This window comes from Elephas maximus, chromosome 15 (genome assembly GCF_024166365.1).
Source record: "Elephas maximus indicus isolate mEleMax1 chromosome 15, mEleMax1 primary haplotype, whole genome shotgun sequence".
NCBI classification, from domain to species: Eukaryota; Metazoa; Chordata; class Mammalia; order Proboscidea; family Elephantidae; genus Elephas; species Elephas maximus.
The window spans coordinates 10,797,756-10,818,346 of NC_064833.1; the positions used below are offsets into that span (position 1 = coordinate 10,797,756).

The 20,591-nt window shown below is 47.1% G+C and overlaps 1 protein-coding gene across 3 annotated transcripts in view; it reads right to left on the minus strand.

Moving 5' to 3' along the window:
- The window catches only part of TG (thyroglobulin), a 232,277-nt gene that overhangs the window by 170,867 nt on the left and 40,819 nt on the right, over nt 1–20,591 (minus strand). For all 3 annotated transcript variants that reach the window (XM_049854070.1, XM_049854071.1, XM_049854069.1), the window contains 7 exons: nt 16,788–16,937; nt 12,646–12,816; nt 8,243–8,362; nt 4,674–4,789; nt 4,028–4,136; nt 3,176–3,367; nt 119–286 (listed from right to left, as the gene is read on the minus strand). In XM_049854070.1, the coding sequence (XP_049710027.1) occupies nt 119–286; nt 3,176–3,367; nt 4,028–4,136; nt 4,674–4,789; nt 8,243–8,362; nt 12,646–12,816; nt 16,788–16,937 (1,026 nt within the window). The remainder of the gene's footprint in view (nt 1–118; nt 287–3,175; nt 3,368–4,027; nt 4,137–4,673; nt 4,790–8,242; nt 8,363–12,645; nt 12,817–16,787; nt 16,938–20,591) is intronic.

Consider the following 20,591-nt stretch of genomic DNA (forward strand, 5'->3'; position numbering starts at 1 on the left):
AACATTATTGGTACAGTGTTCTTTTCAGAAGTAAAAATCCCTCAGCGTATGGAGAGGGCTCGTAAGAGAGCAGAAGATCTTGTCCATGAAGGAATATGTGCAGAGGACAGACACTTACTCTGGAGGAACTCCTGGCCTCCCAGGCGCAATGTCACTTGGCGGTTCCGCTTGTCATAGGTCACACCAGGGCATGTAGCGTTAGCCTGGGCTTCAGGGGCATCTCTCCAGTCTTTGACATTGCAAAGCAGGATGCCGGGGTTGCTCAGCAAGCCACAGATGATGGGACCTGTGGAGTGATGAGAAGAAGGAGAGGTCTATGTGACGGGAATTAGCAGGGACTTTTTTTTTTCTTAGAGACTCCCCTCTGTGCCCAGAAGGCCCTGCTGGATGGGGACAGGCAACAATACCTCTGGAGGTGGGCAGGGACACTGGAACTCAGGAGCTTGGTTTCAATTGGGTTATTCTGTTCTTTTTTGTTTTAATTGTGCTCAGGTTAAAGTTTGCAGCTTAAGTAATTTCTCATTCAAGAATTTACACACACTTTTTTTGTGACATTGGTTACAATCCCCATAACATGACGCATGCTCCCCCTTTCTGCCCTGGGTTCCCTGTGTCCATTCATCTAGTTTCTGCCCCTTCCTGCCTTCTCATCCTGCTTTTGGACAGGAGCTGCCCATTTGTTCTTGGATACATGATTGAACTAAGATGCACGTTCCTCACGTGTGTTATTTTTTGTTTTATAGTTCCGTCTAATCTTTGTCTGAAAAGTGGGCTTTGGGAATGGTTCCAGTTCTGGGTTAGCAGAGTGTCCGGAGGCCATAGTCTCAGGGGTTCCTAAACGTAGAACAGAATTCATAGTCAATAAGGTTCCCCTTACTTGACTGCCCTACAGTTGTTTTGCTGGAAAATCCCCCAGAGGAGAGCTACCACCATGTCCATTAACCCTCCCTCCTCTATTAAAGCTTCCTCTCCACAGGGTCAGCAGCAATAGCAAGAACCGCCCACCCCCCGCCCCCCCGCCCCACTACCACCACCACAATCCCACTGGGGATGTTACTGCCGGAATCATCTGACCCCATTTTCTAGCCCCAACCAATAAAGTGATCTTTTTGAGGCTTCAAGGAAATTAGCAGATTTGGGAGAACAGTTTTTCTAGTTGCTAATAAAGAGCGGAATGGTCAGCAGGCAACAAATGTCTTGGCAATTCCCAGACTGAGCCATGGAGCACAAGAACAACACAGGTCACAGTGAGAGCCAAAACAACACCCGGAATAATGGAATTAAACACTTTCACTCTGTACCCTCTTCCTAGGAAATCCCTTCTGTAACGACGCCTTCTGATATCACCTCGGTATTGGTAATTCTCGGCCTCGTCCCCTCTGGGCTCTGAATTGTTGTCTCCAAAGCTTAGTCTATCTATATTCACAGATCACAGGCTCTGCTTGAAAGGGAAAGGCAGCTAGCTGCTAGCCAGAAGTCATACAAAGAGGGATGGTGCAGTTTTACTTCTCCATGGAATAAAGCAATTCTTCCATATATAATCCTAAGGAAAGTGAAATCAGCCTTTCCAACTTGAAAAGCCATATGGTGTGGTGAGTAATCAGACATCTGGGAAACGGTGGTGTTCACAGCAGGGGAAAGGCATTCAGTTCAAAGAGGGTGTCCTGGGTTTGAATTACAGCGTTTCTAAATATCGGTATACACAGAGACACAGAAATATACGTGTGTATGTATGTGCATGTGTGTGTATGCGTATACACACATGCACACACACACACACTTATCTAAACACTCACATGAATCTATATCACAGGATCGTAAAGAACTAAACCAACAGGGAATTTCAGGAATCAGCCTACTCCAGTCTGGGTTCCTGCCCCACCACACCAACCAAACATCCTCCTCTGGGCCACCACTAACCACTGTCAGCGAAACTCAGCATTTTTCAGTATCACCCAGTTTGAACTCTCAGCAGCTTTCACTGTTGACAACTTCCTTCTTCTTTCTGCTTTCTCCTCCCTGGTTCATAGAACAATGTTCTCCTGGGTCTCCTCCTCCCTCTCCAGCTGCTCATTCTGTCTCTTTTTTGCAGATTCTCTACATGTCATACAGGTCTCCCTCAGGTATCAGCCTGTTCCCTTTTCTTTTCTCACTCTGTACCCTCTTCCTAGGAAGTCCCATCTGTAACCATGCCTTCTGATACCACCTTGGTATTGATAGTTCACACATTTACACCTCAGCCTCGTCCCCTTTGGGCTCTGAATTGTCTCCAAAGCTTAGTCCTCATCTGTGGATGTCTCAAAGGCACTTCAGTCTTAGCAGACCCCAAACTGACTCATGAACTTCCCATATCCCCCTCTCCCGTCACCAAATCTTGTAGCTGATATATTCCGTTATTCTCCAAACCAGTAAACTATCCAACCAGGTGTACCAGCTAGATTCTCAGCAATGATTTTTGACACCTCCCTCTTCTCCAACCCCCATATCCAAAGTCCTATTGATTCTGCCTCTGAAAAATACCTTGAATATTTTCCTTTCTATCCACCTCCACTGCTATCACCCTAGCCCATGTTACCACCCTCTCTTACCTGGATTACGGTAGTAATTGGGAACTGGTAACTCTGCATATATTCTAACCCCCACCCAATACCTTCTCCACACTCAAGCCAAAGTGCTTATTTCAAAATTCAAATCTGATCATGGCATCCCTTTGTTTAAAACATCTTCCAGCTGCTGTTAAACACAAAACTATTCAGTGCAAACTACAGGGCTGTGCCTCGTAAGCCCTGCCTCCCTCCAGCCCTTTCTCAAACCAAGGCTCCATCTGGCTCTCCCTACTCCACTGACCCTAACTTTCTCACTACTATTCCTCTTTGTCATGCACCTTTTGCCACAGGGCCTTTGCATATGCTGTTCCCTCTTCCTAGAATGATCTCCCCTATCCTCTTCATCTAGTTACAAATTGCGATATGTCACAGGTAGGCAGGGGAGGGGTTTTTCCCCTCTGACTTTGTGTATGTGAATATCACCTTCTTCTTTGTGTGTGGTCACCTCAGGCCTGTGATTTCCCAAAGCAGTCTCCATGTTGTATATCCAGCTTCTGCATCCCTGCACGTCCCTGTCCCCTGTCAGACCAAAGGCTGTGGTATGGGAGGGCGCTCGCTGCCAGCCTTACCTCCTTGGACCTGCGTGAGGATGAACCCATCGCAGCACGGATCCTGGTCACACGTAAGAAGACAGAAGAGACGCACGTCAGTCACATTGGCTCCTGAGGCTGAGAACACGAAGGGGCTGTACATTCCGGAGAGTGTGTTTTGGAAATAAGTTTGTTCAAAGTTTTTCTGACTTGTGGTGGTGAATTGTTGGCCTGTAGATAAAGGAGAAAAAGATTTCAAAACAGTGACCAGAGCTTACAATCCATGTGACGGGAGCCCTCCTTCTGTGTTAAGGCAGTGAGTGGCCCCAGATGAGACATGGCCTGAGCCATGAAACTTCAGACCTGCATGGGCATGAAGGGGGAGAAGCCAGCCATGGCCTCCGCCTAGACCACAGTAGACCTGGGGAGACTCCTCTCACACCTTTGAGCGGCCAAAGGTGAATGTGGAGAACTGGCATTGTTACTCTTTTTATTGTTACCAGCAAATAATTATTGAGCTCAATATTTATTGAGTGTAACTATATACACATGGAAGGCATTGCTGGTTCAGTAGTAGAATTCTCACCTTCCATGCAAAACACCCAGGTTCGATTCCCAGCAAACGTGCCTCACGCACAACCACCACCCATCTGTCAGTGGAAGCGTGCGTGTTGCTCCAATGCTGAACAGGTTTCAGCAGAGCTTCCTGACTAAGACGAACTAGGAAGTAAGGCCTGATAATCCACTTCCGAAAATCAGGCAGTGGACAGCAGGGAAGCTGGGGCTCAGGGCAAGGAGTGGGTCCCTAAGTGCCCCCCATTGGAACCCAGCCCGAGACATAGACCCAGTTAAACCACTGAGGCTCTGAGCCATCCAGCTTCACCCACCTACCCTGTTTCAAATACACAGCCAGGGAGTCTTGGTCCTGGCGCCTCACTTTCACCTGACACCTAAGACTTCCAAAGCTGGTGGCCATTGGGTTCCCCAACGCGTTTTCTTCCTGGAGATGGAAAGAGGTTGAATTTGCAACCTGTGATGTTTAAAAATTCCATGCAACAAACATTTCTCAAACTCCAACCTGTGCTCCGGGCACCTAGCTAGGCACTGGGCCACCTGCAAAGACAGAGAAGGTCCCTGCCTGTTAGCTCCTCCCTGTCTATTGGGGCAGACAGATGTGTAAGCAGTAATTACAGCCCAGGGTATTAGCCACGAGGCCCAGGTAAGTACAGAGGAGAGGGTGATTAAGTCTGTTGAGAGGAGGGAGCTATAAAAGCTATAAAAAGTGAACCTGGATGAGGTTCTGACACATGGGTAAGAGTTCACCAGGTGGAAATAAGAGGGGGGGTTCAGGCAGAGAAAACAGCAGGCGCAGAGACGTGGAGCTCCATGGTGTCCTGGAGAAACGAGAGATTACATGGGACCACCTGTGGCTCCGCGATTGTTTCTCCACCTGATCTGCTTGAGGTTGAACTACTTCGACCACGTCTGGCAGAGAGTGGGCAAGAGGCAGAACAGCCCCGGGGCTGCCATGGCTGACCTGATCAAAAGCCATGCAGGTGACGCTGTCATTTGTCCCAGCATAGAATTCACACGAGGCTTCTGGTCCCCTCATCGACACCGTGAGGAAGCCGCAGGCCTTGTCATCCGCACAGTCTGCAAGGACCACGGAGACCGTCACTTACCTGTCTCCCTCAGTTGGTGCTGAGGACAATGCAGACACAGAGCCCTCCTCCCCACCAAGCACACACACGCGCACGCGCAAACACGCACACACACACATGCACGCACATGCACACGCCTGCACACATGCACACACACACGCACAACGCACACATGCACATGCGCACACGCACACATGCGCACACGCACACACACAGGAGATACTGACTGAGCATGTACCATGTCCCCATGCTGCGTCAAGCACTTTATGTCCTTACGAATTCATTGAATCCTCACTTTATAGATAAGGACACTGAACACCGAGAACATTAGCCACCCCCTAAGGCCACCAAGTTGGTAAGCGGTAGAGCCAGGATTTAAATCTAAGCAGTTAGGCTTTGGAGCCCTGGTGGCGCAGTGGTTAAGAGCTTGGCTGCTAACCAAGAGGTCAGCAGTTCAAATCCACTAGCTTTTCCTTGGAAACCCTATGGGGCAGTTCTACTCTGTCCTTTAGGGTCACTTCGAGGTGGAACAGACTCGATGGCAACGGGTTTTGTTTGGTTTTTTGGAGTTAGACTTCAGAATCTGTAGTTACTAAGTTATATCTTCCTAAATTAAAATCTTTTTTACATGTAATCGCCTCTGTTATGTGAGGAGTCCAGGTATTCATTGAGATGACGACTTTGTTCAAGGATATGTTCCATTTATCAGGACACTGATGGCTGCCCTATTGTTGTTGTTGTTAGGTGCCATCAAGTCAGTTCTGACTCACAGCAACCCTATGAGTCATGGTGACCCTAAAGGACAGAGTAGAACTGCTCCACAGGGTTTCTAAGGAACAGGTGGTAGATTTGAACTGTTGCCCTTTTGGTTAGCAGCCAAGCTCTTACCACTCTGTCACTAGGGCTCTGGCTACCCTATTAGGAACTCTAATGACAAATTAAATCATAATTCCCAACTACAAACAATGAGTGCCCCTTATGATGACAGTAGACCATAAGCTTAATAAGGGCTGGGATCATTGCTGTTCCTTTGTGAACACTATATGACAAACATGAAGAATATTGCCCAGCACTTAGAAGGCTCTAAAAAATGTGATAAGTAAATGAATAAAGTCAAATATTTAAAAAAGGACCGTATTTAACTGTGTTATATTCATGACTAACGGTAACAGATAATCAATGATTTAGCAAGAATAGGAAGTTCTGGTAGAAAACGTAACTTCCACTAGTATTTTTAGAATTACAAGACACTTTCACTGTATTACTCATATTGATTCTTGCACTACCCTGAGAGGTGCATTCGGAGATGAGGAAACCAAGACTAAGCCTTGGCAAGGCCACATGGCTGCATGGTTGCAGAGCTGCTATTCAAATGCCTTGGAACTCCAATTCCTGGACTCTTCCCACTGTATTTTGTTAGCTGAGGGCAAGGAAAAGCCACTCATATCTGGTGACTGGGATATCTGCATTTTCTCTAACAGGACATCTCAAGCTGTGGTCCTCCCAGAATCAGGCCTTGGGTATGAAGTTGGTCTGAGGGGTTCCCACCAACTCCAGATCTTTCCTTCAGCACTGAATAGCTGCAATGTCCTCAAGGACTAGGCTCTAGGAGATAAATGGTGTCCTTTTATTCACGAATTGCCTGGCTCATTCAGAACCCAAGAAAAATCATTTTTATTGACCCACCTAGCTCCTGGTCCTTAATCCCTCCTCTCCTCTCGGTTGAACTACCTCAATCCTCACTGCCAGCAAATCCCTGCTTCTGGCTCTGGGACAAATCCAGTCAAGAAAACACATACATGTCCTAGGTCAGTATTAGAACAGGAGCACCCTCTACTCTGGTTAGTCAAGTAATGATGTAGAACCAGGGCTCTTGCACAGTTGTAACCAAAACTTCACCTCATGTTTCCACTAAACCCAGTCTCCCCTTTCCTTCACCACCAATAATACCCACCCTTCCCATGGCCATAAACCAATAGAAAACCAAACCCCCAACCAACAAGTTGATTCTGATTCATAATGACCCTATAGGACAGAATAAAACTGCCCATAGGGCTTCCAAGGCTGTAATCTTTATGAACGTAGACTGCGGAGCAGCTGGTGGGTTCAAACCACCAACCTTTTGGTTAACAGCCAAGCACTTAACCACTGAGCCACGAGGGCTCCCTCCCACAGCCATAGTGGCTCTATATTCTTACCTTCTACCAACAATAGAATTGTTGTGATGCTGAATACTTGTATCCCTGCTGGACCTACAAATACTCCTTGTCCCTGATTGCCCTGGTCTCTCATCTGATATGTCACCATCTGTCCAGACCTTCCTGACATGACCGTCTTGCTCAAACTGTTTCCTCTCACCATCATTTGGACCTTGAGTTCAACCTGAGTGGTTGAACCATCTCTCAACACTAACAGATAGACCTGTCCTCCTTGCTCTCCTCATTCCCTATGATTCTGTGTCCTCTTTTCTGCCTTTTCCCACTGGTTTCTCATCTAACTCAAGCTGCGTCACAGCATACAACGTGTGTGTGTTTATGTGGGTATGTGTGTGATATTCCCTGCCAAGACAAATAACTGCCATAGATAGCTCTTAATCAAGATTGCTTTCTTGGTGCTGGTTCCTCATGTACATTCTGGGGACCTTTGGTCCTGTCCTTCTAGTTCCTGTGAATAGCATGCATCCCACAAGCTTTTTTTACCGCCTACTTCACGCCTTGCACTGTGTGATAAAAACAATAGCATATGCTCATCATAGCCGAGGAGACATCCAAAACAGATGCAAACTCAGAGTGTCAACTACTTAACAAGCAAACCATATGTGATTATTGAGGGAGGCATGATGCAATGGTTAAGATTATGGACTTTGGCATCCTTTGGCCTGGGTCGGAATGAAGTTGGGTCACTTGCTTGATCTGTGTCATTAAGCAAGCCACTTAAACTCTCAAAGCCATATTCTCCTCATTGGTAACTTGGGATAACAAGGACTTCTTGCTTGTAGGATTATGAGATAATCCTTGTAAAGATACATGCTCAATTAATGATAGCTGTCACTATCCCCCCTCTGGCCTCACTGTTGAAATAAACATAAATGTCTCCCACCCTGGACAATCAGCTCTACAAGGAACTATATACTTCCTTCATTCCTGCTTACTAACGTGTAGCATCGTTCTTGGGATATGGTTATTGTTGTGTGCCATCAAGTCAATTCCAACTCATAGCAACCCTACAGTAGATGCACTAAAAACTGAAATGAAATTATGAATTGAATGTACATTATGGAAATCAATTGATTTACAAAGCTTTTTTGATAAAGTATGTCATTATAGTTTTAATAGGTTTTTGTTTGTTTCTATTTTGCCAAGATCAGCAAAGCATATTTCTACACCCTCTCCCTAAGCCCTACCCCCACCACCCCTCCCCCTGGGGAGGAGAGGCTTCCCTTTACCTGCCAAGCACTGCATCAGTGGGGACTCTTCAGAACCAAGGACTTTGGAACTGATCACGAAAGGAACGTCGGCGCTGAAGATCACCTTAGATTCTGGAGCCTTCTCAAATTTCCGCATCACTGAAAAGAAAGCAAATCTATGAAACCCCATTCTGAAGAGGAGAGGGCATTGCAGAGATGCCAGAAGAGTGTTAGGTCAAGAAGTCACTTCTCAGTGATATGCCACTTCACCCTCACTAGGATGGCTATTTTATATACATATGTGTATATGCACACACACACATACACATACATACATATACATATATTATATTATATATATATATATGCATTAAAAAAAACCCAACTCTGACTCACAGTGACTCTACAGGACAGAATAGAACTGTTTCACAGGGTTTCCAAGGAGTGGCTGGTAGATTTGAACTGCTGATCTTTTGGTTAGTAGCCAAGCTCTTAACCACTGTGCCAGCAGGGCTCCATATATACACATACATATACATATTAAAAATATATTTTTATGTTTTATATGTATATATAAAGACAGAAAATAAATATACATGCATATACATATACACATATATATATAAGAAACCAGAAAATAACAAGTATTAGGGAGGATGTAGAGAAATTAGAACATTTGTACATTGCTGGTGGGACTGTAAAAGAGTATCTCTGCTGTGGGCAACAGTTTGGTGGTTCCTTAAGAAGTTAAACATAGAATTACTGCATGACCCAGCCAGTTCACTCCTAGGCACACCCCCAAAGAACTGAAAGCAGCGGCTCATACAGACACACGTATAGTCCTACCCCTAAAAGAGCACATGGTCTAATGGGGTAGGAGCTAGAGACAAGGGCACATGGTCTAATGGGGTAGGAGCTAGAGATGAGAGCACATGGTCTAATGGGGTAGGGGCTAGAGATGAGAGCACATGGTCTAATGGGGTAGGGGCTAGAGATGAGGGCACATGGTCTAATGGGGTAGGAGCTAGAGATGAGGGCACATGGTCTAATGGGGTAGGAGCTAGAGATGAGGGCACATGGTCTAATGGGGTAGGGGCTAGAGATGAGAGCACATGGTCTAATGGGGTAAGGGCTAGAGATGAGAGCACATGGTCTAATGGGGTAGGGGCTAGAGATGAGGGCACATGGTCTAATGGGGTAGGGGCTAGAGATGAGGGCACATGGTCTAATGGGGTAGGAGCTAGAGATGAGGCTGGGTACTGTGATTTTACTTTATCCAAAGAGCAATGCAGAACAACTGAGGAATTTTAAGGGGCATTGCAGAGACAGAATTGCCTTTTAGAATAAGTCACTGGTGGCAGTGTAGAGGAGCGGTGGGAGGGGCAGGACGGAGCGGGAAGATGAGTTAGGGGGCTCTGGCAGCAATCCAGGTAGGTGACCACAGAGGCCCGGGCAAGGATAGTGGTGCGGGTGGGCAAGGCAGGGAACTCTCTTCAGGTAGATAGATACCTCCTTGGACAGTTATATAACTGACCTCAAAGCGCTTTGCTTGTTTCAGAGGACAGTAGCCTCAAAAATGAGACTATAATTGCATTCCTACAAAGAAAAGTCCTCTTAAAGGCAGCTGAGAATTCTGAGAAACAAGAGCATGTTGACCTCCTATTAGGACCCAGATTCTTAACACGAATCCCCTGCATACTCAGAAAGGTAAACTGCAGCTTGGAGCTTTGCATGAGAAGCCAAAGGGAGACGCCGAGGACCAGCGTGGAGGGTACTCATCAGCCTGCCCCTCCAGGAAGCACCATCAAGGTTGCAGAGCGGGGCTGTTACTCAGAGATGCTGCTGGTGCTGCTGATAAAACTGCCTTTCTGCTCCAGATGAACACGGGGCAGAAGAAGCTACGAACAGCTTTACAAAGCGCATATTGTAATCCTCACTGCCGGGCCATTGACAAGCACTTAGGTAATAATCCCAAAATAGGGATTATCACTGGGGCCTCAGGCAAATAGCTTCTCCTGGGTGAACCCCCCTCCTTCATTATGAAGGATGACAAGGAGCTGCGTGTTAATCTCTTAAGGTGCCCTTGGCTGTAGGTCCTCTTTTATTTCTGCCGGAGAGGAGGGATATTGGAAATAATATTAAGACTTTCATCAGATTTGCAATTTATCCATGGGACACAAAAAAGAATCCTTGGAATGTGTTAGCTCTTTGCTGGAGATGGAAATGATTGTTCTGGCCAATGGAAGATGAATATTTCTCACGTGGATTTTCTCTGGGGTTTTATGTCATTAGGGGTGCCAACTTCCCCAGGGGACAGACAGGCTGCACATGGGAGTGTGTGTGTATGTGTGTGTAATAAGGAAAAAAAAAAAAAAAACCATTGCCGTCAAGTCGATTCTGACTAATAGCAACCCTGTAGCACAGAGTAGAACTGCCCCACAGAGTTTCCAGGGAGCACCTGGTAGATGCGAACCACCGACCTTTTGGTTAGCAGCTATAGAACTTAACCACTACACCACCAGGGTTTCCATAATAACGAAAGGGATGGACGAATCTAGATAGAAGCACAGTCTGATGTAGTGGAAAGAACAAGGGTTTGGGAATCAGACACATATCAGGGCCATCACCAGGGCTGGTGTCACCTGTCGCTCATCACTTGTCTTCCCGCATCACCTGCCAGCCAGGGTACTGGTGGGCAGGCCATGGCACCCACCATTGGCTGGAGAGAGGGTTTCCACCTTGGCCAATGGGAGAGGGGAGGAGCTGAAGGGAGCCACAGAGGGCAGGGGCAGGAGGGACTGGGCCACTCCGTTGTGGGGGGAGGGGGAGTTAGGGGAGTTCACTGGCTGGCCCCAATCACAGAGGGGGTATTATGAATTATTGCACTGAGTGACACCAACCATAGAGACAACACTGATACCAGTAACCAGTTGCCACTGAGTCAATTCCAAATCATGGCCACCTCTAGCTGCTCAAATTCCAGTTATGCTATTTCCTAAGTGATAAGGGGTCCTGGTGAAGCAACGGTTAAGTGCTCAGCTGCTAACCGAAAGGTTGGCAATTCCAACCCACCCAGCAGCTGTGCAGGAGAAAGGCCTGGTGATCTGTTCCCATAAAGATTACCCAAAACCAAAAACCCAGTGCCCTAGAAAACCCTATAGAACACTTCTACTCTGTCGCATGGGGTTGCAACAAGTGGGAATCGACTTGAAGGCACCCAACAACAGCAACTATGTGACAAGTCACTGAAATGTCCTTTGTCTCAGTTTCATTAGCTAAAATGCTGGGGATATTAACATCTACCCCTAAGAACTCCTGCAAGGTTTGGGTGTGGTAACACAGAAAATGCCTGGCTCGGTGCTAGCACATAGTCAGCCCTCGGTGTGCTTGCCCCTCTCCTTCTGTGGAAGTGCTGAAGAAGTCAGCACAGGCAAGCTTGCTCTGGCTTGTCCGGTCAGCCACCAGCCTCACACAGATGATGGTGACTATGGGAAGGTGTATGAAGTCTTGAGTACTTAGGTCAGGAGAAAAGGACCTTGGTGATTGTCTCAGCCACCTCCTCGTTTACCAGATAAGGGAACAAGGTCTGGTTAACAGTAACTGCTGCTACTGGTCTTCTAATCATTCTTAGGAAATACTGATTACCCCTCACAGGCATGTCATTGCCAATGCACTCAGTACCGTACAAGGTAGGCATTAACATCCCCATTTTACAGATGAGAGAACATCGAGGGTACGTGATGTGCCCAAGACCACACAGCACCATGCTCTTTTCCTTCCGCTCCGTGGACTTCCTATCACACCACGTGCTGTAGGACACTGGAGGGTTCACCCAGGACTTTCCCACCAGTAACCCATTGAAGAACCGTATTTGGCACAAGGCGGTCCCCCACGAATAGTTGTTGACTGCATAGAAGGCTGCTGGTGCTCGGGACATCTCAGGAGACAGTTAGGAGGCCACTTGGGGGCAGGGGCTAAGATTCAGAGAGGATAAGCACAGTACCCTGGGTCACCCAGCAAGTCAGTTGTGGAACAAGGACTGGCACTCAAGTCTTTCCACAACAGCCTGTGGAGGCAGAAAGGTTGGCCAGCTCCATGGAGGCAAGCAGCCAGCAGAAAGGAATCCTGAGCAGATTATTTTTTTTTTAATTATCTCTAGTACATGCTGAAGTATTCAGGGGTGAGGTTTCAAGGAACCTTACTTTCCACTGGTTAAAAAAGAAGAGAAGAAAGAGTGAAATATTAACACTCTGTGGGCCTAGGTGATGGGTATTTGACTGTTCATTATACTATGCCTTCAATTTTTATCTACATTAATTTTTTTTTTTCCAAAATAAAGCATTGGGGACAAATATATCTCGCCCATCTCTCTCTCTCTCTAAAGCCCTTCAACCCGTGCCGGCTCCCAGGTGCCTGTGGCCGGCTGGACTGCCAGTACATACTCAGACACTGAGACTCTGTGAGTGGGGCCTCTGTTTCCAACCCTGGCAGCCTCCGCCCCGCGGGGTCCACACAGAAGGCCTTCCCACTGCCCTTGTCCGTCTGGTTTGCCCGGTACTGTCCGTCCTGGTCACACTGCAGGCCCGCCTTGTTCCTCTGACAGTCAGTGACACCTGGAACCGAGACATTGACATAAATCAGCAGTGTGCCCTTGGGATTCCCTCCCCTCCGGACTCCTGGCCCCTTGCCTGTTTATCAGACATCGAAGCCACACGTGTGACCCAGACACTCTAGCTTAAAGCTCTTCAGTGTCCCCACAGTGGCCAAAGGACAGTGTCCAGGCTCCCTATTCTGGCCAAGAAGGCCCTGTGACCTGGCTCCCACCCATCCTAACCCCGTCCATCCGCCCTGTGCGCCAAACACAGTCAGCCACTTCCAGCCCCCAGACACACCATCTGATGTATTACTCTGATGTCATTACTCCAGCGTAGGCTCCACTCCTCCTGGCCTGGTACCTGGTCCTCCCCTGCCCTCTCTGCCTTAACTCTCCACTGCTCTTCAGCTCTCAGCTCAATCCTCATTTCCCCTGGGAGGCCAAGTCCAGTCCACCTGCTCCACCCTCTCCCAGCAGCTGCACCTCTCCATCATAGCAGGGAGTGTGGTCGTCATTTACAATGATGTGTGTGATTGGTGGATGAATGCCTGCCCACAGCAGGATCTCCAAAACATCAATGAATATTAGTTGAATACATGAATTGATATCTCTATTCCTGAACTTAGCTATCTCCTCTGCCTGGAAGCCCCTTCTACACCTGCCCCTGGCAAGTCCCCACTGAGACAAGCTCTCACAGCAGTTAACAAGTTACAAGATTGCGAACCACATCAAAGTTCATTTCCACATTCACATGCTTACTTTCTTATCAGACCCTAAGCAATGTGAAGACAAGGAATTTCTCTCTCCGTGCTTTGTATACCCAGGACTTGGCACAAAGTGGGTGCTTGCTACATTTTTGATGAATGCTATCAAAAGGGAGTACCCTGACTTGGTCCTCCAGGGCTGGGGACTAGGGAAAAGGTAACATTTCATGGCAGACCAGGGACTTGAGGACATCTCATTTTCTATATTTTAAGACTATTAGTTATGTGATCAATATTGACAGCTTTTTGTGTGGGATGGGGGGTTAACAAAAAGCTAATTTTTGAATAGAATGCTTTCCATGTCACATATGATATATATGAATGAATAAATCAATAAACAGACAAAAAAAGAGCTATTCAGTTAACCAAACCCACTGCCTGTCAAGTCAATTCTGACTCCCAGCGACACTAAAGGACAGAGTAGAACTGCCCCATAGGGTTTCTGAGGCTGTAATCTTTATGAAAGAAGATTGCCACATCTTTCTGCTGGTGGCATCGAACCCCTGATCTTTCAGTTAGTAGCCGAGCACCTTTACCACTGTGTCACCAGGGTTTCTTGGTTAACAACAAAAACTCATTGCCATGAAGTCGATTCCAACTCGTAGAGACCCTATAGGACAGAGTAGAACTGCCCCATAGGGTTTCTAAGGAGAGGTTGGTGCATTTGAACTTTCAAACATTTGGTTAGCAGTGGTAGCTCTTAACCACCGCACCACCAAGGCCCTCGTTAAAAATAGAACCTCAAAAATGATTCCAAATTGGACCTGCTAGGTTAGTAAATATAGGAGAAAAGTAAGGCAGGTGTTCACACCATCAAACGTCAGTACAAGGTATTTGTAAGCAAGAAATATCACAGAGACCTCAACTACATAGAGGAATTGGGATTCTGAAGAATATTCTAACACTGAACGGTAACCAAGGAAATACCATCATTGTTTGGCATCATTTAAAACTCGGCAGGCTTTCCAGCTCTGTGCTTCTCTTCGCTATAATTCCATCTGAGGACACAGACCAGATAACTCAAAGGGCAGAACTGTGGGGTTAATGAGTCATGGAGTTCTTGGATACAAATAGGCCCTTTAACAGACTCCAATTCTGACCCTGGAAAACCATTCACTGAGACCTACGCTATTGCCCAAGGAAGGGGCTGGGGAGAGTGGCAAGGAGGAACACAGTCTCCGCCAACGCATGGAAACGCAACAAAGCGTGACTCAAAAGTGGGGTGGGGACAGATATTTATTGTACACTTCGCAGGCACTTTAAACATGGATACAAGCTGTATAACTATTCTATGAGTAAGGTAGGAGCCCTGGTGGCACAATGGTTAAGCACTCAGCTGTTAAGGTCAACGGTTCAAATCCATCCAGCAGTTCCTCAGGAGAAAGACCTGGCAATTGGCTCCTGTAAAGACAACAGCCAAGAAAACCCTATAGGGCAGCTCTATTCTGTCGCATGGGGTTGCTATGAGTCAGAATCAACTCAACGATACCTAACAGCATCAACAACATGAGACGGGTATATTCGCCCCGTGTAACAGACAAAGAAGCAGACAAAGGAGGAAAGTGGTTGGCCTGGTAAGAGGAGAGAACAAGGATGGAGCCGGGCCTGGCTGGGGCTCAGTCTCAGCCTCTCGCTTTGCTTTCTGTGACTCCTCCAAAAACAAGAACCAGCACATTGCTCTCTCCTAAGAAAGACTGTCTCTCGCACCTGATGGCACTTGGAGCCATTTCAAACCATAAGCTGTCCAGCTGTCAAGGACACTATGCTCCTGAGCAGAATTTCTTCTCCAGGAGGGAAGGCCTACTCCTGGCCTTTACAAAGTCCTCTTACATTTACTTGCTTGGAATCACAGCCCACTGTTCTCCTGACCAGGAGCCCTGGTGGTGCAGTGGTTAAGTGCTCAGCTGTTAACCAAAGGGTCAGCCGTTCGAACCCACAAACTGCCGCACGGGAGAAAAGACCTGGTGATCTGCTCCCTTAAAGATTACAGGCTAGAAAACCCTATGGGGTAGTCCTACTCTGTCACATGGGGTTGCTATGAGTCGGAATGGATTGGATGGCAATGGGTTTGAGCGCTCCTGACTAAGGAAACTTAGTATCCTTTGGTTAATTGGTTTTTAAATTCGAGAAATTATTCAGATCTTAACCAATGACGGTTTGCCTCATGTTGACACAATTTCAGGCTGACATGAAAAGATGTGAAACAAAGCATGCTATGGGAGCTTGCTAGGAAAAACCCAACAATACCCAGCTGATTATTAAATCAGGCCAAGTGAAGTCACGTGATATCCAGGAAGGCCGCAGGAACATACATACAGTCCTGACAAAGGCGTCAGCCCCGAAGAGGACTCTGTGTGGCACAGAGCACCGACTGCAGATGGAAAGTATCTTGCACTTCTCCATCTGATAAGGGCAGCTTACAAATAATCAGAAGTTTCAGAATCAGACAAAACCAAGTTCAAAGGCCAACTCTTCTGAGTGGCTTTGTCTAAATTACATTAAACCAAAAAAAAAAAAAAAAAACCCTTTGCCATCAAGTGGATTCTGACTCATAGTGACCCTACAGGGCAGAGTAGAACTGCCCCACTGGGTTTCCAAGGAGCGCTTTGAGGATTCAAACTGCTGACCTTTCGGTTAGCAGCTATAGCTCTTAATTAACCACTACACCACCAGGGTTTCCTAAATTACATTGCTTCTCTGTAAATGTAGGGATAATAACACTTACGACTCGATGGCACTGGGGGTTTTCAGGGAAGGAGTATTGGGATGACTGAATGGGACAACACAGGTATAATGCCTTCCAAGAGCCTAGCAGCAGATAGGCATTGAAATACCGTGGCCCCTTTGTTTATGATGCTGTGTATCCAGTGGTTCTCAACCGAAACCAAAACCAAACCTGTTGCCAACGAGTCAATTCCAATTCATGGTGAATCTTTGCCCTCAGGGGACATTTGGCCATCTCTAGCTATGTGTTGAAATCAACTTGAAGGCACAGGTTTTGTACAGGTAGACGTTTCTGGTCGTCACAACTGTGGGGGGTGCTATTGGTATCTAGAAGGTAGAGGCCAGAGGTGCTGCTAAACTCCTACAATGTACCAGACAGCCCTCTACCCCCAGCGAGGAACTATCTGACCCAAAATGTCAACAGTGCTGACTTCAGGAAACCCTTCGGTGTCCCCTTACATTGCAGTATTCCTCTTTCTCAACAGGATGCTGAAGAACTTACAGTGGGTCTGGCTGAAAGCTCCAGCAGACATGGTCGTTCTGCCCACAGGACATGGGAAACAGGCAGAGCTACCTGCTTGTTCTTGATAGAATCCAGTGGAGCAGGGAACACATTGTTCTTCCTGAAAATAGCTTCCTTCTGGACATTTAACTAGAAAAAATACACAAAGAAATGACGTTAAAAAACAAGTCAGTTGCTTTACAGCTACAACGTCAGAAGACACAGGGTACGTGAAATTCTAAAATCAGTTCGAGAGCGCATTCATTCAACAAAAGTCTGTTGAGAAACTACTGTGTGTCAGGCTCTAAGAGCTGGGGATACAGCTGGGAAGAAGGCCAACAAGGTGCCTGCTCTCCAGGAGCTGACATACTAGTACGGAGAGGGCATCAGGCAAGAATTTCAGAAATGGGGGAAATGTAACAGGTGTGATGGAGAGTGAGGGGAGAGGAGGGCGCGTCAGGGAGGGAAGGCCCTCTGAGGAGGTGACCCTTGAGACTTGCGTGATAAGGAGTAAGCCAGGCAAAGATCTATTTAGAGTGACACTATAGGTTTTGGTTTATAGGACAGAGTAGAGCTACCCCATAGAGTTTCCAAGGACCAGCTGGTAGATTCAAACTGCCGACCTTTTGGTAACAGCCAAGCTCTTAACCGCTGCACCACCAGGGCTCTTGGGAAAGATCTAGGAAAAGAGAATTCCAGGCAGAGGGAACAGCAAATGCAAAATCCCTGAAGTAGGAATGAGCTTGGATTATTCAAGGACTGGAAAGAGAAAAGCCAGGGTAGCTAGAGCTGGTAGCCCAGGGGAAGACTGGCATGAGATGAAGCTGGAGAACAACCTGAAAGATAAGAGTCCATCCGTAGGTCTCCACGGGAACTCTTCCCAAAGTGAAGGGCATGGTATAATGCAGTGGAGGATTTGAGCTCTGGGATTGGGCAGATTTGGTAAAGTCCCACTCCCCACTCTACCTGTGCGACTGGACTTTTCTGAGGCTCCATTTTCTCCTCTGTAAAATGGGGGTAATACTACAACCTCATTAGAGTGTAGCAATAATGTACATAAAGGGCATATCTTGATGCCAATTTCCTGTACGTGCTCAACAAATGTTATTGAGGAAGCTGAGGAAGGCCTTCCTTGTCGCGAACCTAAATGGCTCACTCTGTTCAAACATGGCACCTTCCTATGTAGGGAATTTCAATAATTCAGCAACATCTCATTTGACTCCCATAACCTCTCTCCCTATCAGTCATTAATAACACTGCTCAGGCCAGGGACCAGGGTGGGCGAGTGATGACCTGGAGACTGGGAGCCTCCTCATATTTTGTGCTCTGGGTGCCTCACTTGCCTCCTCCTAGCTCGTCTCCACGGTATTCATTACTTCTCCCCCATTAGTCTGCCAATTCTCAGTGCTTCCTGACCTTCTGATTCTAACACTCTGACTCATAGTGAGCCCAAAGGACAGACTAGAACTGCCCCATAGAGTTTCCAAGGAGCACCTGGCGGATTTGAACTGCTGACCTCTTGCTTAGCAGCCGTAGCACCTAACCACTACTCCACCAGGGTTTCCTCTAACACTCCCAACCCCTCCTAATTCGCCTTCTCTGATATGATACGGGGAGGCCCTGGGTGGCGCAAATGCTTAACACATTCAGCTGCTAATTGAAAGGTTGGAGGTTCCGGGTTACCCACAAATGCCTCACAAGAAAGCCCTGGCGATCTGCTTCCAAACCATCAGCTACTGAAAGCCCTGGGGGGCTCGGCTCTGCTCTGGCACACACGGGACGGTCGTGGGTCAGAGCCGGCTCGGTGTCAAGCGGCCTGGGAACCCAGAAACCAACCTTAAGGGATGTACAGCTCATAAAGCTTCTAATTTGGGTGTCTAAGGGGCTCTGTTTGAGGAAAGTGGGTGAAGCTGGCCACACTGATTCTGATGGCTCAGAAAAGGGTTAAGGGAAGGAGGCTATTTCTCTTTCTTTCCTGGTTCAGTGTTGTGTTCCCAAGAACTTGCCAAATAACTTCCAGAAGAAGTCAGTCGTTACCCAGCGAAGGTGGGAGCTAAAATCTTGCCTGCTCTTGGGAGTGCCTACTGTGTGCCTGGCACTCTGCTATGTACCCACTGTACATGAACACAACACTTCTATGAGTTAATATTTTATCCCCATTTCACAGAAGGGAAAGCTGAGCATCAGGACATTCATGCATGACTTCCTGGCATGCTTTTCTGCAAAGGGCAGTGGGGAAGTAAAATTATAGAATAGGCCAAGCACAGTGCTGGGAGTCTTAATGTGTTATCTCAATCCAATGAGAAAGGTATCATCCCCCTTCTCCCCATTTTAACTTGAAGGAAACACAGGTTCAAGGTCAAGGTAACACAGGCTGTGAGGTGATAGAAGTGGGATTTGAAGCCCATTCCCTCCGAACCAAAATCCTTGCCCAACCCACCATTCCAAGCCACCTTCCCTTAGCAAAGAAGGAAGCACCAGTGTGTGGAGCGTCTGGGGATGGAGCCAAATTTGGTGTAGCAACTATTGTACTTGGCATTTCTGAGTAAATCAGAAACTCAAGCCACATCTTGGAAACTGAACAGTGTGTTTTCCGGTCTACCCCACGCAATTAATATCCTCCCTCAGAGAGTGAGGTTTCGTTACTTCTATGAGTCAGCCTGTTGACAGTCGTCTCCAGCATTTCAACCCCAAAACTATGATCACATATTAAAGTAAGTGGTCTTGAAAGTCACTGCTAAAGGACAACTAAAACTTTTCAGCTGACCTGAGCTGCCCTGCCTCCAAAACCCAGGCTGCCCATGAAAAAGCAGAAATAAGAGAGCAGGGAGCCAGCTTTTGTGCAAACCCCATCAATGTCAGGCCCCTTCCTTGTGCTCAAGGAACGTGCATTCTCTTTCCACCCACCACTTCTCCTCGTCTCTGACATCAAGAGTCTTTCCCCTCAAAAGAACACTTTCATAACTCAGAACGAGACCATGGCTCAGTTATCATCATCCTTCCCGCAGCTAGTGGATCCTCCCAAAGACAGCTGAGGCCACTGCAGTAGCCACGCGTTCACCCTTCAATAAAATCACTCCGTCAAAATCATCGGAAAACCCTTTGGCCTCACTTTCCTCCTTTGTAAAATGGAACAATTTGGTCTAGATGAGTTGGAGCATTTCACAAAGCTTTAGGTTATGCTACCCTCCTGCCAACCCTCCCCCACATCCCCCCCAAACAGGGACAGCTAGGTTTCTTCTGAAGAAAAATATCAGTGAGTAAACATGTTCTTTCTCCTTTAGCTGCACTCCACCCCACACCTGGCCCTGTCACTTGCCAACTTAAAATTCTTTCATGGTCCCCCTCACCAGTCCAAGTTCCTTGCCCCAGGCCTCTATTAACTTATCTTCCCCCAATTAGACTGTGAGCTCCTTGAAAGTAGGGATTATGTATTTTTCTTTCTTGAGCATGTAACATGGTGTTTGGCACATCTTTTGAAACCTTGGATGGATAGATAGAAAGACAGATGGGGTGGTTGGGTAAATGAATAAATGGATGGATGGATGGATGGATGGGTGGGTGGGTGGGTGGGTGGGTGGATGGATGGATGGATGGATGGATGGATGGATGGATGGATGGATGGATGGATGGATGGATGGATGGATGGATGGATGGATGGATGGATGGATAAAAGGAAGGGGGGAAGGGAGGGAGGAAGGAAGGAAGGAAACAAGATATAATATATTACCTTGGGGAAAAAAAATCCACAGGGAACCAGCTCTGTTATAAGAAATTACAGTGAATAAGTGAATGGTAACATAG